Source organism: Oncorhynchus gorbuscha, linkage group LG17 (assembly GCF_021184085.1).
Source record: "Oncorhynchus gorbuscha isolate QuinsamMale2020 ecotype Even-year linkage group LG17, OgorEven_v1.0, whole genome shotgun sequence".
Classification (NCBI taxonomy): Eukaryota; Metazoa; Chordata; class Actinopteri; order Salmoniformes; family Salmonidae; genus Oncorhynchus; species Oncorhynchus gorbuscha.
In genome coordinates this window covers 43,311,398-43,324,967 of record NC_060189.1, presented here as the reverse complement: position 1 = coordinate 43,324,967, position 13,570 = coordinate 43,311,398, and the positions used below count along the sequence as shown (strand labels likewise).

The following is a 13,570-nucleotide window of genomic DNA, read 5'->3' as shown; positions in this document are numbered from 1 at the left end:
TTTATTTGTATGTAACATTTTTGTCATGCTCCTTGAATAAAGTGAACAAAACACTGTCCTTTGATTATAGCGCGCGTAACTACACCAAATATTCCTTCCTTTGACATGAAAATAGTTTAGGAAAAATCGAATTCTATGGTCATGCCAGGACTGCGGCCTTTCCCTGTAGTATCATTTTTTTCGTTGGAAAGGTGAAGGGGAAACTAAGCACATTTGACTTTTAAGCATCCATGAACAGTGACATCTGATTGAGTTAGACCATTATGGCTCCTTGGGCATCAGGGCGAGAGGCGGCTCACTGAGGACGACAACCTGGCGTGTGTTGTGGTTCTCCCTGCCTATCTACTGCTGCAGAAGGAGAGTACAGATACTTGAGCGCCGTTAACTTTACAAGAGAGCCTCTCCTGAAACGCATTTTCGTTTGACTGGCTGCATGGCTGTCTGATCTGAGACGACGAGACGAGTGGAGCATCCGGATTTTGGGGTGACACGCTGCTCTCTCTCCTCGCGCTCAACTAATGATAACAAATAGAAAAGGGGTTAATCATTCACGCGCTGCCACTTAACACGCGGATGTGTATTTGTTTACTTATCCGTCAATTTTCCTCCCTTGTAGCAGAGAGCAAGTGCACTTTTGCATGTTTGAGTAAGATGCGAGCATAATGCAAACACGTCTGCAATCAACCAGATGCCTCTCACGCCCATTAAAGGTCACTAGTTCAACTCGAGCTTTTCTCAGAGTACAGAGCTTGTGTCCTAAATGGCACCCTATATTCCCTATCGTGCACTATTGACCATCAGCAGCGAAACGTGGTTTTAAAAAGTACACTAAACATGGAATAGTGTGCCATTTGGGAAGTGGTCGGGGTGGGTTCCCCAGCTATGAGACTCTCAAGTCCGTCTAGGCCCCTTTTCATCAAGAGGTCTTCGTAAACATCACTACAGTTAATAAAGTGCATTTGTCGTGCATGTACCCACTGCCATCATTATACTGCTGCGTGTTTGTCAACCGCAACACAACAAACCCACCTACCTACTGCTAATAAAGTAGCCTACCTACTATCAATAGCCTATAATACACAGGTAGCCAATGTGCATGCACTTTGGTTTATGGATTTGTGGGAGGGAAGCTGCAGAGCGCATTCTGTAGCTTGGCCAACATGTAAGTCAAATTATGCCTTTGGCTGCAACGAGGTTTGAAAGGAGAGGAGGATAGAGCTGCTTTTGTATTGTTGCCCTAGTTGGTGATGCCCCGCCTCTGATGCTAGACTTAAACCTGGCACCCTGCTAAAACAAACGGAAGCCAGCAGCACCAAGCTCAGCCCAGCTTAGCTCAGCTCCTACTCAATGCAATTAAGGCGGAATTCAGTCGACTCTCCTACCTACGTGTTCATCTAGCAAGGATCGACGTTGAGTCAACAGGAACCAAAGAGAGAGAGAGAGAGAGAGAGAGAGGGGCTTTGGTCCCCCCCCAAAAAACAGAAGGAGAGATTGCCTAGCCTTCTAATTTCTCCCCTCTCCACCTGCCCCAGAACAATGTCGATGAGCCCTAAGCATACGACTCCTTTTTCTGTTTCCGATATCTTGAGTCCTCTTGAGGAGAGCTACAAGAAAGTAAGTATGGAGAATAACAACTTAGGGGTACCTCTCGCGTCTTACCGGCAACCGCAGGTGTCTCAGGCGGCGATGCAGCAGCACCACATGGGCCATAACGGGACTGTGTCCGCAGCGTACCACATGACCGCGGCAGGTGTGTCCCAGCTGTCACACACCGCGATGGGGGGCTACTGTAACGGCAACCTAGGCAACATGAGCGAGCTGCCTCCCTACCAGGACGGTATGAGAGGCAGCGCCACTGCCACCGGCTGGTACGGAGCCAACACAGACCCGCGATTCTCCACAAGTAAGTATACCTTTTAGTCTGCATGAAGCCGAACAGCTGAGGGTATAGCTTTTTTATTACGCATCATCACGTACGCTAGTCTACACTAGAGCCATATGCTCTAGTCTGCACTGAAATTAGTGCTAGAAATGACTGAAACTCTTTGTTGTTGCTTCCAATTTTTGCATCGATACTGATAGGTTATTGTTTCACTACGAGGGAGTGTTAGGTATATTCATTGTTAATCGCCCAATTTAGTGACCCACTCTGTGCCTTTTGTTTTGCCAGTCTACCAATATCATGTTTACCATGGATATAGGAACACGTTTCATAGAAAGCTGACACCACCTGAAAATGTCCGTTTATGATACATTTAGGCTCCCGCGGTCAAGATTGATGCTTCTAATAGTCTATTTGATTTAAGAGTATTGCCACTTCGGTTTGTAAAGATATATTACAGACACCTGTTGCTGGTTTCTACTCTATTGTGAGTAGCCCACAGAGGTTAATGCACCTGTCACGTGGGGGTGTATCAAATGCGTTATTAGCCTATTATTCATCTGATTGCACTAAATATATAAACCATATAATTCCGTTAAAATAGGCTACTAAATTATGGTTAGGTCATGTGTCCATTAGGAGACAGACCTGTGAGTGACGTGATCATGTTAGCCTCAGTTTTTAAGGAAGGGTCATATTCCGACACGTTTTAAATTCAATTCATTCACATTGAGTATTATTTTATGGTTAAAGGTATTGAAGCGTTATAACAATATTATATTTTATTATTATTGTTATCATAATCATCATCATCATCTCACTGGCCTATTTCTGCTTTCAGTCTCCCGCTTCATGGGCTCTTCCTCGGGCATGAACATGGGCAGCATGGGCAGCCTCGGCTCCCTCGCGGATGTGGGCAAAGGCATGGGCCCGCTGTCAAGCACCCCGAGAAGGAAGAGACGCGTGCTGTTCTCTCAGGCTCAGGTCTACGAGCTCGAGCGGCGATTCAAACAACAGAAGTATCTCTCCGCGCCCGAGAGAGAGCACCTGGCGAGCATGATCCACCTCACCCCCACCCAGGTCAAAATCTGGTTCCAGAACCACCGGTATAAAATGAAGAGGCAAGCTAAGGACAAAGTGTCGCAGCAGCAGATGCAACAGGATAATAATTCCTGTCAGCAGCAGTCCCCTCGGCGGGTGGCCGTGCCGGTGTTGGTGAAAGACGGCAAGCCATGCCAAGGCAGTGCCCACACTCCAACCACTACTGTCCAGACACACCACCAGCAAGGGGCCAATGTTATGATCATGTCCAGTAATGGTTCAGGCCTAGGCCAGCACCAGGGCCAGCAGGTGGTTAGCGCAGATCACTCTCCAGACCTAGCGCATCATTCGACCAGCCCGCCGTCTCTCCAGACCCAGGTAGCTAGTCTCTCTCACCTGAACTCATCCAGCGCCGAGTACGGGACAGCCCTGCAGTGTTCTGCTCTCTTATACGGCCGGACATGGTGACAGCAAGACAAAACTATGATCACAAACAAACAACACTGTTGTCAAAGCTTTCGCAGAAAAGTCCCTCAACAGACAAACTAACAAACTCGGTTACTTTGTATACATTTTCAACAACGCCACTTGGCGCATTTGGTTCACGCTCTTCTAAAATGTTATTTACTCTTTCGGAAAGCCATGTTGGATGCGGACAGTAGGAGGGGAAGAAAGAAACTTGAAAGACGAAGTGTCGAGTACATGCGATTTCAAGACTCGCCTTGAAGGTGGATTTTTTATTTATGTAAATTATACTGAGAAGGTATAAAATGCTTACGTCAAGAGGTAGGCCTTCTCCTGTGTGTAGGTCATTGGCCTAAAGGTCTCAATAGAAAATATGTGGGTGCTTTTCAAATTTTGTCACAGAAGGCTCTGGTTTATAATAGATTTAATGTAAAACGTAGCTTGTATATTTCTGTCAAAGTTTTGAATTGAACATATAGCCTAGTTTTTAGCAAACTGTTGTACAAAGTTTTTTTTTTATGGTTTGTTGTTGGTTCTTTTAGTTCTATCGGTATTTGTACGTTTTATTTACTTGTAACTTATATAGATATTTTACTTAAATACAGCCAAACAATCCTATTAATAAATTATGGAAATAAAATAATTCACATCCATTTATTGAAATTGATTTGTATACTGTTTCAGAGAAGAATATATAGGCCTACGAGAAACCTTGAAAATTTGTTTTCAGAAAATGATATAGGCCTATTAACAACATAATTTTCAACTTATTATTATTATTACTATTATTATTATTATGTTTTTTTATGTAACATTTATTTAACTAGGCAAGTCGGTTAAAAACAAATTCTTATTTACAATGACGGCCTACCGAGGAACAGTGAGTTAACTGCATTGTTCAGTGGCACAACGACTGATTTTTACCTTGTCAGCTCGGGGATTCGATCCAGCAACCTTTCGGTTACTGGCCCAACGCTCTAAACAATAGGCTGCCTGCTGCCCCAAAACAGTGTCTATAACTAACTTTACCTTGTCGATTCAGTAGGCCTCAATTTATACCGACATTATTTAGCTGTTTTATTAGAATAGCCTATGTTAACCGTACACAACATTGGCTTATAAGCAATGCATGACTAATGAAAACCTGTTCCTTGACTGGGTGTAATCCAAATTGCTGTTACAATATGCTTGCTTGGTAGACTAGCCTACATTGCTATTAGCCTAATGCTAACTTTTGCATGTAAGAGCTCGGCCCCAATTCCACGTTTTTTTCGTCACGTTTATTATAGCTACAATCAACGACTGTGGGTAATAAGATTAATGGATCTCTGTGACCGTTCCTACAAAACGCGGCTCTTCACAAATCGTATATTAAGCTAATGGATAATTGTGTACACAGTATCTCACTTGGATAACGCTGAGTAAACCCAGGCCAGGCCATTGTGTGCTGTCGGCGGCCCTTTGGTTCTAACTTTCTTGTATTCTCGGCTGCGGGCCTGTGTGTTTCTGGTTTGGGTGAGTCAGTTAGGTGAGGCCCCGAGGCGTTCTTTTTAACAGTGGGGATCAAACACGCGTTGGCTGAAAGGAAGTCTTATCGTTCAAATCCCTGCCCAAACAACTGTATTCTTCTCAAATAACTTCGCAAGACAAATCTCTTCGCTTCTTATCAGAGGTAGGCTTACGGTTATCAATAATCAATCAGTCAACTCGGATTGAAAGGAAAATAGCGTGCCGCATAGCCACTCTTTACGCGGTAGGCCTGTTAATAAATCGCCTTTAACCTATAGGATTTGCAACAAAAACTTTCTTATAGCCTACCTATTTTATTGAATTGTTCTAAATCTATAGCACGTAGGTCCTGGTCACTATTTCCCACTGTGCAAAAACTGGTTGAGTCAACAACATTTCAACAAAAAAACATTTTTTTAAATGTGATGACTTGAAACAACGTGGAAAACGTGGATTTGCAAAAAGTCACCAATTTAAGGGATTTTTTTCACCCAACTTTTAACCAAAATCCAATGACATGGTTCATTTGTTGTTGATTTCACGTTGAATTCACTCAACCAAATGTAAATCAAAACAAGATGTCTGTGCCCAGTGGGTTCTTTAATAGTCTCTTTTATGATATTTGTTTTGGTTTGTTGCAAACTTCAATGTAAACATGTCGCAGAAGAGTGACCCGAGTCTAAACCATATGAAATTGTCAGCCTTGCACGGGGTTTGAGACTTAAATCTAGACCGATCAAATCGGATATTATTTTGACTGAGTATGTTCATGCATTTGACTCTAGCGCGTCATATAATTTGCATGCCGTGGGGCAGAGATTTTGCGGTTCTTAATCGAAAAGGTTTTAACATACTCCAGAATATAAATGGTACATTTCAAATGAATTGTTTGAGACAGGCCCATAGGTCCATAGTGTGGAAGGACTAGCTGTGTGTTCTCTTGTAATTTAGCTGTTAATTAACTTGACGTAACATACTTCCTGCAACTGATATTATTATATTATGATATTATATTGGTATAGATTATTAATACTATTCATATTAATATGATTTATTATTGTGATTATTATGGGAATTGCAAGTATTTTGTAGTCTTTATGATAAGTCTATTATGTCATGACTTGTTTGATATAGCCAATACGTGCTCCCCCCGCAAATGCTAAGCGATTGAACAACGACCCAAAGTGCTTTCTCAAAATACTTTAGTCTTATCCGCACTGGGCCCCTAAATAAATAATTCAGTATGCTATACGACTCCCACGGTTACACTATATTCTCTTTATTTCCATGCATTATGACAGGATACTTGCGTTATGCTCTTTAGAATATTTATACGTAAACTTGAGACACTTGACAGACATGAGATCATCTTTTGGCAATTATCAAACGGCTGATTCAAGCAGCAGATTGTACAAACATATGAAAAACAATATAATACTCTCATCAAACACTTCTGTCAAGTGGAGAAAAGTATAGTTGTATACTCGATTATTATGTTTTAATGAGCTCTCACAAGAGTTGCACTTCAAACAAGCAAACATCCTACATCATCAGCATTTCAGACTCATGCCAACCAATGGTAAACACTTCACATTTAGTGCAATGCTCTTTTCAATACTGTGCATTTGACCTAAAGGGATTATTAACCTAGTTTCAATATAGCTTATTGATTTTGATAAGACTAATGACACAGGTGGTTGTGCATGCGCTTGCCCGGTCCTGGCTACATTGCAGCGTTGGGCTATGACAAGCCATTATTGGAAGCACGCCTTTGGTTGCAATGGGGTTTTTGAGCAAGAGCTTTCTTCGACACAAGGTGAATAGCCTAGCGTAGCCAGTTTTCCTTTGAATCGGCTACAGCATTATGGCACAGGTGCAGTGAGGTTTCCCTGGCTGTAAAACAAGTCGCTGGTACATCTCTCGGCTCGGTTACAGACGTCTCATCCCACTGGCACATACGTCAATTCAACGTCTATTCCACGTTGGTTCCACGTCATTTCATGGAAACAACGTTGATTCAACCAGTGTGTGCCCAGTGGACTTACACGGTTCACTTTATCTCGCTAAATATGATTTGGAATAAGCATTGTTGAAGAGATTTTAGGACTTTACGAATAGACTAATATTTAATTGAAATATAGGCTACTAATCGAATGTCAGGAATAATCAACGGAATTAACAGAGCACCTGTCGCAACCCTGCTTCAAAGCGCAGCAGTGCAAGGATTTGAATGAGGCACTGATTGTATTGGCGCTCTACTTTTCACTTAAAGTGGATGATTCAACCAATTGGGCTTTTCGTCGATTATTTTCTATATAAACTATATTGTACAAGCCTCTAGCATTCTGGGCATAGAGCCTATTTGCTCTGTGCTAGCTCAATTTGATGTTTGATATTATATACGGCAACCTCTCACCCTCAACATTGTTCTTCCCTTTTGCCTAAGCATCACATCCCGTCTGTGTGGCAGTCTATATATGCCTGCCAGGAAAATGTCAACCGTATAAGACGTATTTTCAACCCATCATCTGTCCTATATTAGTTCTATGGCGACATGCGTAAAAGGAGATCTCCGCTGTCTGCAAACTGATGTGGTTTGCTTGTTTAATCGACCAATCTTCTACCAGTATGATATAAGTTAATTAACATTGTATCAATACTTTATTGGTTTTAATTGTGTTGAGTAAACACATTCCAGTTGTTTGTCCATTTCAATACATTATTAGGACATTTGATATACACCGGAGCACATGATTTGACCCCATTAACGCCACGCGTGGATTGGAAATTAGTCTGAATATTTCACACACACTTACATGGAATTATGACTATAGCTCTATTATAAGAGAGACATCCCAAAATGTCCATTGCTTCCTCAACTTCCAAAGAGATTCAGTCCTCTGTCTGCTAACTCAATATCTATTTTTTTATTGGGATCTGGTACTATAGTCCTAAAGTCCTACCATTTCCCTAAAACTTTAATTCAGTGAGAATTCGGGGCATTTTCAAACGAACCCTTTGCAGCATCAGATAGAACAGAAAAGCGTTCGATTAAAGTATTTTGTTGGTGTGGTTTTGTTCAGCATGAGATCTGAGAGGCTCAAGCTTACATTATTACCATGTCTGTGGCGCGGTGTGTGGTCTTTCTGTTGGGCTTGTAGCTGTTCAGAATGACTTGTTGGAAGCGTGTGTGCTCTCATTGCTCTCTTTAAGACTGGTCTTTAGACAGACACATTGTACAACTCCGGCAAGTCCTCCTTGCTTTATACTCCCCAGGTCTCCACCAACCCAAAAGCAATTAGTTCCTAATCTCAAGGCAATCATATTTCAGTTGCGCGTTTGTTTCCCTTATTTACTGTCATTTAAAATGCAAAAATATATTTAGGGCAGCCTATAGAACCTGTGTGGTATACCCTCATTATTTCGAGACTATCAGTGCACTATAGCCATTAGACCACCTTAGTTGAGGATATTTTAGTTGAGGAACAATAGGTAGAATGGTTAACTTCAGGTTAAGTTGTAGGCCTGTGATACATGAATCCAATGTTAATCAAGTGGAAAACCATAATTGTCTTAAACGCATCAAAGTTTTGCTCCTCAATTGATAATTAAGTCAAGTGTTACAACCTTTGACCATATGGCATTCATATGCACATGCATCTCCAATCAGGGAAATATTTGGAATAAGTAAACAGATCTTTAAACAAACTGGCATGCAAAACAAACCAAAATGTTCTGGAAAGTGTTTCCCATTTGGCCTCGATGTTTTTGCACCTTTGACTTCAGATATATTTTAATAATATCCCCTAGATTCTAATTAGCATAATACAACAATCCCATAAAAATGAAGATTGATCTGCGGTGGAAGGTGGCAGAGATATATCCACTGTTTGTCAGAACGGGAGACATCCGGATAATCGGTCTTCTCACGAAAACGTCTGTAGCATTTGAATGGTTTGCCCTACAAATAATGGTGTTCTCCGTTTTACTCTACGACCCCCACGCGCGTCATGGGACTCCTCTGCAGGTAACCAGGTACGGGGCTGAAAAATGAATGGAGGTGAATGGGGCATTTCCATGTCAAAGCTATACAGATAATTTCAACATAAAAAAAATCCCTGCGCTTTCTTGTATCTCATAGATATAGGACAACCACTTCAGAACATACTTCCTTTTGAATTATCTTTGGACTATCTGTTTTTCTGTGTACTGTATGAATCAGTTATTCAATGCGTTTCTAAGGGGTAATATCATGACATCAGTAAGGCCAAATTCAATGTTTTATCAAATAATGTTTTATAAATACAGGTCAAGTCGAAAGTTTGGGCACACCTACTCATTCATGGTTTTATTTTATTTTTATTTTTTTACAATTTTCTACATTGTAGAATAATAGTGACGATATCAAAACTATGAAATAACACATATGGAATAATTTTCTAACCAAAGAAGTGTTAAACAAATCCAAATATATTTTAGATTTTAGATTCTTCCATGTAGCCACCCTTTGCCTTGATGACAGCATTGCACACTCTTGGCATTCTCTTAACCAGCTTCGCCTGGAATGATTTTACAACAGTCTTGAAGGTCTTCCCACATATGCTGAGCACTTGTTGGCTGCTTTTCCTTCACTCTGCGGTCCAACTCATCCCAAACCATCTCAATTGGGTTGAGGTCTGGTGATTGTGGAGGCCTTGTCATCTGATGCAGCACTCCACAACGCTTCTTCTTGGTCAAATAGCCCTTACACAGCCTGGAGGTTTGTTTTGTGTCATTGTCCTATTGAAAAACAAATGATAGTCCCACTAAGTGCAAACCAAACTGGATATCACTGCAGAATGCTGTCGTAGCCATGCTGGTTAAGTGTGTCTTGAATTATAAATAAATCACGGACAGTGTCACCAGTAAAGCACCCCCACACCATCACACCTCCTCCTCCATGCTTCACGGTGGGAACACATGTGGAGATCATCCGTTCAACTACTCTGCGTCTCACAAAGACACGGCGGTTGGAACCAAAAATCGCGCACATTTGGACTCATCAGATCAAAGGGCAGATTTCCACCAGTCTAATGTCCATTGCTCGTGTTTCTTGGCCCAAGCAAGTCTCTTCTTCTTATTGGTGTCCTTTAGTAATGGTTTCTTTGCAGCAATTCGACCATGAAGGTCTGATTCACACAGTCAACTCTGAACAATTGATGTTGAGATGTGTCTGTTACTTGAACTCTGTGAAGCAATTATTTGGGCTGCAATTTCTGAGGCTGGTAACTCTAATAAACGTATCCTCTGCAGCAGAGGTAACTCTGGGTCTTCCTTCCCTGTGGCTGTCCTCATGAGAGCCAGTTTCATCATAGGGCTTGATGGTTTTTGCGACTGCACTTGAAGAAACTTTCTAAGTTCTTGAAATGTTCCGTATTTACTGACTTTCATGTCTTGAAGTAATGATGGACTGTTGTTTCTCTTAGTTTATTTGAGCTGTTCTTGCCATAATATGGACTTTGTATTTTACCAAATAGGGCTATCTTCTGTACACCTCCCCTACCTTGTCACAACACAACTGATTGGCTCGAACGAAATAAGAAGGAAAGAAATTCCACAAATTAACTTTTAACAAGGCACACCTGTTAATTGAAATGCATTCCAGGTGACTACCTCATGAGGAGAATGCCAAGTGTGAGCAAAGCTGTAATCAAGGCAAAGGGTGGCTACATTGAAGAATCTCAAATATAACATATATTGTGATTTGTTTAACACTGTACGTGATTCCATATGTGTTATTTTATAGTTTTGATGTCTTCACTGTTATTCTACAATGTAGAAAATAGTACAAATAAAGAAAACCCCTGTAGGTGTCTCCAAACTTTCGACTGTTACTGTATATTTGATTGCCTACCTACAGGGGTCCTCAAATTCAATATTAAAAAGCTAAATGATCCTTTGTATGATCATTTTAAAACAATTCCACATGTTACTGATTCATAGATGAATCCGGAGGATGTCAATAACAAGTGGGTTAATTTGGGCCTTGATGAGTGCAGACAGCTGTCCCTACTGGCCGGACGACTTCGTGGACGATGTCTGCCTTGATTGTTTTAGATAGATTTGACCGGAAACTTTGTGATATCAATTACGAGTCTTGCTAGCTGCCTTCCTAATGATGCTGATATTGAAAACAACTAACATAAAAGATAAGCTTACTCGTTTTCGAAAACGAGACATTTCGTTATTTTAGTTAGCCTTTTACTCATGTAGCCTAAAGAAACTCTTCGTTAGCCATGTGTACAAATAACAATTTCACGTCAAATTCAACATCCCTGAAGATTATTTTCAAAATCCCAATTTTTGGTTTTCTTATTACAGACAGGCCTACAGCTTTGACGTTAGGAGCAGGCTATGGGGTGGAATAGCTACGCCTCAATTTGGCGCTGTCCAAGGTTCTGCAATCCACAAGGCGATGAGCGTTTACCAAACCGCACGGCGTCAGAATTCAAAATGACTGTCACTCATGTTTGAATCAACACAATCTGCTCTAGTAAAGCATGAATAGTTACTGGTCGAGGGTGCATCTTTATTTAATCTACTTAAACCCTATGTAGGCTATATATAGCATAGGCGTCTGCATGGTGGCTGCATGGCGCAGAGAATCGTTGGACTGCTCCGGAAAGGATTCATGTAGTTCTGAGAAATCTGTGTTTGAGGTCAATGCAATGTTTACCAGTTCGAATTCGAACCGATCTGCAAAATGGTTTGTGAACACTTTTATAGGTAAACGCCTATCTGGTACACAAATGTGAATACCGCTTGTTGGCTATTCTGATTTCTAGACAGTTTGACACAATACAGTTAATGTAACTCTGAATAAGGAAGAACTTTAGTAAAAACGACTTAATTTTGCCTCCTTGCTAAGAGTTATTTTAACAACATCACACTAAGCAAGCATTCCGTACTGGGCTGTGCATGACAAATTGGACAATTACACTGTAACTGCAATCATCTCCTCTTTAGTAAATCTTATTGTCAAACTGGTAACAAGAAATCTTTAATTGTCCTACATTTATCTGGATCTTGAAGCCATTGTGCGAACAGGGCACCCGAGGTTCTTTTGCGAAGTGAAATACTTGGGCTCTATCCCAAATAGCATCCCTTTCCCTATTATAGTGCACTTTTAGTGGGATATATAGGGAATAGGTTCCCATTTGGGACGTAGTCTTGTCATGCAAAGCGGAGTACAAGATGCTGTATAATACTTGACCTTTTCAGCATAATTGTTGCAGCAGTGAAATGCAGGGAGCGCATTCAGAGCCCGGCTGAATAGTCTTTTCCCTCATAAAGGAACAAAAAAGACACATTTTTATACCTTCGTTTTTCATTTGGTTTTGTTTCTTCTATGAACATTATTATTTTAATGGCTATAGTCTAGTCTAGCTGCAATCAGTCAGCATTCTGAATGGGCGAGGAGCGGAGGGAGAGGAGACATGAATTGTAGAAATGGTCATGTCTCCATTTTTTGTTGTTGTATGGGTGAGAAAATGCATCATTCCACTGACGAGTTGGGTTTTATTTTCAAATGGCCATTAAAATGTACACGGAATGGTTATTTTTCGGATTTTATGGGTCATTGTTGGAAATGAGCACCCGGTTTCCTGAAAATGTTATTCCAAATTAATCAGTCGAATAGACTTACATGAGCCTTTATATAAATTGTATTATACTATAAAACAAACATTTTCATTTTTCTTTGATGAACTTTTAAGATGTTGTACTCGTACTACTTCAGTTGACATGGATCACCAATAGTGCTCTCGCAAAATAGGACTTATTTTTCGTTGGTTGCAAAACATCCTTTAGTGCCGCTTTACAAAAAGGCACTACTGCACTTAACAAGACCCAGGTCAGGCAGGCACGGCTGTCAGTGAGGCTGTGGACATGTGTAGCATCTCAATCACAGGCTTTCATTGATACAGACGTTAATTAGCCACATTTCTCTGTGGCCCGGCAGCCCGACTGAGCTAACCTCAAATCTGCTCTGAGACAGATGAGAAGCCACATGCCATGTGGGACTGGGCCCCTCTCCCATCACACTTCCTCCTTCTGGAGAATCTCACATGATGGGGTCTGATGAGTATTCAATCACATTCAAGTTGTATATATTCGGGTGGGGGTGGTGGAAGTATGCGCGTCACTGTTATTGCTCTTGTTTAATTGTGGGGTACAAACTGTCTGCTATAGGTATGGGAAGGCTTTTATTAATAAGAGGTGCATCAGCCCGCTCCGACAGGGGCTTTGCCATGCATGGCCTTGTAGGCTACTGTACCAGCGGGAGTCCTTTAGTAGCTACTGAGCCATTACTAAACGTGTTAACACGAGGTCTTTACTAAGTGGCGTGTAATCGTCTCTTTTCCCTGTCTCACTGTCGAATCCCACCATCCCCCACTAAAAGCAGCTGTTTCTATATTTCAAACGGCAAAAAGGTTTAGCATAATGTAACTTAATTCGAGGACATTGCAAGACACCTACTGAGCTTCAGTCTGCTCTCACAACGAGTTTACTGATCTGGATAAATGTATTTAGAGGAGATGAAATGGAGGCTCTCCCTCCCCTGCCACAGTCAAATAGAGAAAACAGGCGTTATTAGGCTTTAATATAGCAATAATGAACCAACCACACCAATTA

General features: G+C 41.2%; 1 protein-coding gene across 1 annotated transcript; it reads left to right on the top strand.

Moving 5' to 3' along the window:
* The first annotated feature begins 1,304 nt into the window (after positions 1-1,304).
* Positions 1,305-4,035, top strand: nkx2.1 (NK2 homeobox 1). Its single transcript, XM_046309227.1, has 2 exons — positions 1,305-1,903; positions 2,724-4,035. Exons 1-2 carry the CDS (start codon positions 1,537-1,539, stop codon positions 3,389-3,391), a joined length of 1,035 nt encoding a protein of 344 aa, XP_046165183.1. The 5' UTR covers positions 1,305-1,536; the 3' UTR covers positions 3,392-4,035.
* The last annotated feature ends 9,535 nt before the right edge of the window (positions 4,036-13,570 follow it).

Bases quoted from the DNA above. Each gene is read 5' to 3' on its own strand.
- nkx2.1 (XM_046309227.1), top strand. From the start codon at position 1,537: ATGTCGATGAGCCCTAAGCATACGACTCCTTTTTCTGTTTCCGATATC. The intron at 1,904-2,723 runs GTAAGTATACCT...TTCTGCTTTCAG, and splicing joins AGACCCGCGATTCTCCACAA to TCTCCCGCTTCATGGGCTCT.